This window comes from Xiphophorus maculatus, chromosome 5 (assembly GCF_002775205.1).
Source record: "Xiphophorus maculatus strain JP 163 A chromosome 5, X_maculatus-5.0-male, whole genome shotgun sequence".
NCBI lineage: Eukaryota > Metazoa > Chordata > Actinopteri > Cyprinodontiformes > Poeciliidae > Xiphophorus > Xiphophorus maculatus.
The window spans coordinates 952,246-957,846 of NC_036447.1; the positions used below are offsets into that span (position 1 = coordinate 952,246).

Sequence of the window (5,601 nt, forward strand, 5' to 3'; positions counted from 1 at the left end):
AAAACCTATTTTCTGGACTTGACAGCATCGATGGGACATTATTACAGATGAATTTAATCCTAACCATAAACTTCATAACCTGCTTGATTCTGACTGGGAAGAAACAGCAGCAGGAACCAGAGGAACGTCAGAAAAATGGATCTGTGTTTTACATCAATAAAACCAAACACTCAAATGATCAGTTTCTATTTTGCACTTCAGATTTAAATTGTGCATTTTAAATTCAATGAACACAAAAGCAAACCAGTCAGAGCAACAACATTCCTGATCAACTGGCTGCACAAATCCAAACGTGTCAGAAGTTTAACAGAATCTCTGAGCTTTAAAGGTTGTGAAAACGATCTGAGGCGAAGCTGCACAGGTCAGCAGGAAGAAGGTCAAAGGTGAAGCTGCACAGGTCAGCAGGAAGCAGGTCAAAGGTGAAGCTGCACAGGTCAGCAGGAAGAAGGTCAAAGGTGAAGCTGCACAGGTCAGCAGGAAGCAGGTCAAAGGTGAAGCTGCACAGGTCAGCAGGAAGTAGGTCAAAGGTGAAGCTGCACAGGTCAGCAGGTCAAAGGTTTCTCCAGCTGGCAGCCGGTGACACGTCTCCTGTGATCTGCTGCTCCGCTCAGGTTTTCTCTCTCTCTCTCTGTGTCTCCATGGTTCCTGTTGTTTTGGTACTTCAGTTGGTTTTGCTGTTCCAGGATCTTTCTTTCCCCTGTCAGGTTTTTCTTCCACCTCTCTTCATTTGGACCCTCTGAGTTGTCGGACAGGTTTTCCTATTTTATTGTAAATAGTTTGTATTTTGTCAGTAATGGTTACTATGTGCTTGCATCTTGATTTTCCATTTTATCTGAGCATGCTGACTCCTCCCACCACAGAGTTTGTCTCTATGTTCACTGATGGCTCATTTTCAAGAAGGTAACCAAGTACTGAGTAAAGCATCACACAGCTAACTATTATTGGATGTGCCGGTGCTGAAGAAGTCAAACTCTTTAGTGATTTTAACACTTTTATATTAAGGCCTCCTGGAAACTGGAGCGTTTCCCTCTGAGGATGAGGAAATGTGGATCAGGGAAGTGGAGCTGCAGGTAACACCGGAGCTGCTTTCACTTTCAGTTTGCTGCTCAGCAGTTGTTCAGACGGTTCTGTTCGGTTCTGTAAACTCTGGCTCCGGATCACCAGGGCGTTCTAACAGAGTCTCTGCTGAACGGAGGTGAGTGAAACTCTTTACATCTGTCTTCGTTTCCTCTCAAACTCACCTTTTCTGTTCGGTTTCAGCTGAGTTCAAACATCCAGGCAGGTTTGTTGCTCGTGGAAAAGCTGAAGTGTTTCAGATTATTGTTGATGGGACAACAAAAGGATGAAATCCTTAATTGTTCCATAAATCAGATGATGTTTTTAGAGATCAGCAGCAGAACTTCCTCTGATCTGACTGTCTGCTTCCCTCCAGGTTCATTTTGATGTTTGTTTTTCGAACTGGTTGATTTTTCCTGCAGTGATATGATCGAATGCAGAGGAAGCAGCGACAGACAGAGGAATTTAAACATGTTTATAGTTTCATAACGCATAATTAGTCCTGTGTTTATGTTTTATCTGGACATTTTACTGAGATCAGAACAAAATGTTTAATAAGACTGAAGCACCGAAGCAAACGGTTTCTGAAATGAACCCAAACCTTTCACTGATTTGGGTCTGTAGAAAGTATTCACACCCTTAGATGTTTTACCTTTTTAATATTTTTATAAATCAATCATAATCAAAATTACTTTTAACAAAAACCCTTCAATGTCAGGGTGAAAACTGATTTCTAGAAAATGCTAATCTGTAGCATAAATTAGGTGATTGCAGTTTTCACGCCCGTCAGTCAGTGTTTAGTATTTGGCCCCTGGCTGCCGCCCAGCAGGTTGTCGGTTTGGATCCGTCTCAGTCAGGCTGCAGTTTGTCTGCTAAACTCTTCCAGCTCTGTCTGGTTGGGGATCAGCTGTGAAGAGCTGGAATATGTTTTAATTTGACCTCCTGCCCTCACCAGCCTGCTGCACGGCGTGTTTTTGGTGGTGTTCGGTGTCCACCAATCACAGCGTCCGTCCACTGACCAGGAAGTGTCTTTTGACTTGATGTGGGTTTTCTCATCACCTCTTTCCCATAATGGCTTCTTCAGCGTTGTCATGGTAACCTGGGGACGACCTGATGTAGCCGGATTTACGCTCCGTTCCTTTAACGTGTCGATGGTTTAACTGAACTCCTGGACCTTAGAGGTCAGTCTCTGCTATCAGCTGATCTCTGGTTGTGACTGTGGCACCATTTGGGAGGACCTCTGTTGAATTATGTCAGTCACATTAATAGTGGTGAATATTTATGCAGTCACCAGTTTTATCTTCCTTTTTTCTAACCCCCCCCCCAAAAAACAAGTTATGTTGGTCTTGGTCTCCCTGTGCTGTCTGGGTTCTCTCTGGGTTCTCTCTGGGTTCTCTCTGGGTACTCCAGGTTCCTCTTGTCTTCTGAAGACATGCCTGATTAATTAGACACAGTTAGCTGCCCTCAGGCAGTTGTTGTCAGTCCTGTGTGTCTCTGTGTTGCTGGACTGGTGACCTCTCAGAGTACTGACCAGCTGTGCTGTTGGGTTTCAAACATCTCACCTTCTTGCCTTCTTGCCTTCTTGCCTCAGGTCGCGGCGCGCAGGCATGTCCACGGCCAGCTGTCTCCTATCTGAGGACCAGTTTCGGTGCTTCATCTGTCAGAATGTCTTCACGGATCCGGTCAGCACACCGTGCGGCCACAACTTCTGCAAGACCTGCGTCACAGAAAACGTGTGTGACGATGTCCCGTTTCAGTGTCCAGTGTGTGAAAAGATGTTCTTCCCAAGACCGGAGCTGGAGGTCAACACTCTGATCGCTGAGCTGCTCGATGAGTTCAGAAGATCAGCTCTGCGCCAGAACGCAGAGGCAGAAATCCCAGGTCCAGTTAGCGGTCATCTCTTCACTAAAAACAGAAAGATTGCCATATTATGTGGCATGGTTCTCTTATTTATTTTATCCTCTCAAGTCAGTCGCAGCCCTCCTCTAACAGAAGAAACTGAAGGGAAGGCAAAGGGAATCATGGAGGACATTTGGACATTTAGTTCAGCAAAGAGATGCCAGAATCTGACCTCTGGACAGAACCGGACTGCGGTGGGTTTGCTCTCTGCCGCACAGCTGGAGCAGATCTTCACTGAGGTGATGAAGAAGGAAACTCCCAGGCTGCTGATCCGAGCCGAGCTGATGAGAGCAAAACGCTACGCCGTGGATGTGACTCTTGATCCGGATACGGTTCATCCCAAACTCATCCTGTCGGATGATGGGAAACAAGTGAGCTGTTGTAACCCAAGGGGGAATCTCCCGCACGACCCAAACAGGTTTCTGTATTTTAAATTTGTTTTAGGAGAGCAGAGCTTCTCCTCCGGCAGGTTTTACTTCGAGGTCCAGGTGAAAGGAAAGACGAACTGGACTATAGGAGTGGCCACAGAGTCCGTCTCCCGGACGGATCGCGTCAGACTGATTCCCCGGTCCGGTTTCTGGTCCCTAACTGTGAGGAACCAAAACGAGTTCTTTGGTCTGTCTTCCCCTCCCGTCCCATTATCTCTGAAGTCTGGTCTGGAGAAGGTGGGGGTGTTTGTGGATTATGAAGAGGGTCTGGTCTTCTTTTATGATGTAGATGCTGCTGCTCTGATCTTCTCCTTCACTGGCTGCTTCTTCACTGAGAGACTCCACCCATTATTTGGTCCAGGTCATAACAACGATGGGACGAACGGGGCCCCTCTGATCATCACGCCGGTCTCCATTGGCCCTCAGTAACAACCTGATAATCCGTCTGCTTCCTTTCTCCTGGTTCTCCAAATGCTTTTTGTCTCTGATGATCCACTTCAAGCTCTTCGCTCAGATCAGTTTCTACCATCCACTTCTGATAAATACAAAACACTGTTAATGAAATTTATCATTTTACAGTGAACCTACATATCGTTCATGTATTGTTAGGTGGAACATAACCAACGTATTAGTGGAAAATATGCCTACTGCAGAGCACAGTGGAAACTAACTAAAGTCAGTGGTGGTAATCCTAAAACATCAATCATAAACATTAGTTCCACAAACGCTAAAATGCTATGCTAATGCTAATGCTAAAGCGCTAATATCCTCCATGCGTTTCCCTCCACAGGACCACATTTGTTGCCTGTCACCTACCATAATGGTTAGTTACTCTTCTGGAAGTATTTCCTTGAGCATATCTTTCACTCATGGTTACATCTTTGTTCATGTAAGTGTTGGATTTTTCCGTATTTATTTGTCCAGTTGTTGTACACTTTCCACTTGTTCAATAAAGCTTTAAATGAAAAAAGAGAATATAATAAATTTTGTTCAACTGACAGTTTACAAAACGGCCAACTAAATAAGTGCTTTAGAAAAATGAATTTAAGGGAAGCGTGTGACGTCACAATTAAATAAAGTATCCTGTGAAAAAAAGGTTAACCACAGAGTAAAACATAAATTATAAAAATTATAAAAAACGAAATTATTTGTATTAGTATATGCACAGGTTTTATGTATTTTGTATGTATTTATTTTGTTTGTAAAAGATACCTGGGTCACAACTTCTGCCCGAACTTATAGAAAAAGAGACACAGGCTGTGACAGGAGACGCTGAGCTCCAGAACTTTAACCGGAGAAACATTATCTGGGTTTTGTTGGGGGAATGTTTGACCCACGGCTGAAGGAATAAAACGGACCTCTGGATGTAAAGTAAAGGCCACACGGGGCCGGATACCTGGAGCGAAGGACGCTCCAGGACTGAAAAAGGAGACCGCCCGGATATGACAGTCCGGTGGACAGCAGCGGTGTTGGATGCAGATCTCCAAGGTTTCGCCACTGTCATCCTCTCAGCTACCTCGAGTATAAATGTCTAGGATGTATCTGTGCACTCAGCGCTCCCTGGTGGTCTAGTGGTTAGGATTCGGCGCTCTCACCGCCGCGGCCCGGGTTCGATTCCCGGTCAGGGAACAGTTGTTTTCTCGAAAAACAGTTTTTCTGTAGGTGGTGAGGAGATTGTTCCTTTAGCCATTTTCAGTTTCTTCTTAACCCTCTTCTAAACGAGCAGCATAAAGAAAGTGTTTAAACAAGTTAATCTATTGTTCTGTGCTTAAAAAGATTTGTTTATTTCCAGCACTTGACCACGAAAAGTTTGTTGTTCTTATTTTTAGACAGTCATTCAATTGTCCATTTAATAATGTACAAATTGAAAGAAAGGCTCCAATAAAAAGAAATAAATAAGCAATAATAAAAGTATTAAAAACACAGACTGCTTGAAACGTGATCAACTTCGGGCATAATTTACATGCGGCACCGTTTTCACAACAAATGACAAAACAGTCGCCTCCTTCGAGCCGGATTCGAACCAGCGACCTAAGGATACCTGGCAGACGCCTCTACAGTCCTCCGCTCTACCAACTGAGCTATCGAAGGCAGCTTCCCGCCTTAAAGGCACCGCGAGGTATTTCACAGCGCAACTCCGTCCTCAGTTCAGCCTGTAATATTTTCAGTTTAGTTTTACTTTTATTTCACGGTATCGATAGATGACAGGACACACAAG

At 44.4% G+C, this 5,601-nt stretch overlaps 1 protein-coding gene and 2 non-coding genes across 3 annotated transcripts; 2 read left to right on the forward strand and 1 right to left on the reverse strand.

Moving 5' to 3' along the window:
* The first annotated feature begins 909 nt into the window (after positions 1 to 909).
* Positions 910 to 4,328, forward strand: LOC102231027 (E3 ubiquitin-protein ligase TRIM21-like). The gene is made up of 2 exons (XM_005815765.2): positions 910 to 1,195; positions 2,648 to 4,328. Exons 1-2 carry the CDS (start codon positions 1,044 to 1,046, stop codon positions 3,810 to 3,812), a joined length of 1,317 nt encoding a protein of 438 aa, XP_005815822.2. The 5' UTR covers positions 910 to 1,043; the 3' UTR covers positions 3,813 to 4,328.
* Positions 4,329 to 4,940: 612 nt separating this feature from the next.
* On the forward strand, positions 4,941 to 5,012 carry trnae-cuc. Its single transcript has one exon. It is a non-coding gene; the product is annotated as a tRNA-Glu (tRNA).
* A 374-nt stretch (positions 5,013 to 5,386) lies between these two features.
* trnay-gua lies at positions 5,387 to 5,474 on the reverse strand. Its single transcript is given in 2 exon segments — positions 5,387 to 5,422; positions 5,438 to 5,474. It is a non-coding gene; the product is annotated as a tRNA-Tyr (tRNA).
* Between the last annotated feature and the right edge of the window lie 127 nt (positions 5,475 to 5,601).

Bases quoted from the DNA above. Each gene is read 5' to 3' on its own strand.
- LOC102231027 (XM_005815765.2), top strand. From the start codon at position 1,044: ATGTGGATCAGGGAAGTGGAGCTGCAGGTAACACCGGAGCTGCTTTCA. The intron at 1,196-2,647 runs GTGAGTGAAACT...TTCTTGCCTCAG, and splicing joins AGAGTCTCTGCTGAACGGAG to GTCGCGGCGCGCAGGCATGT.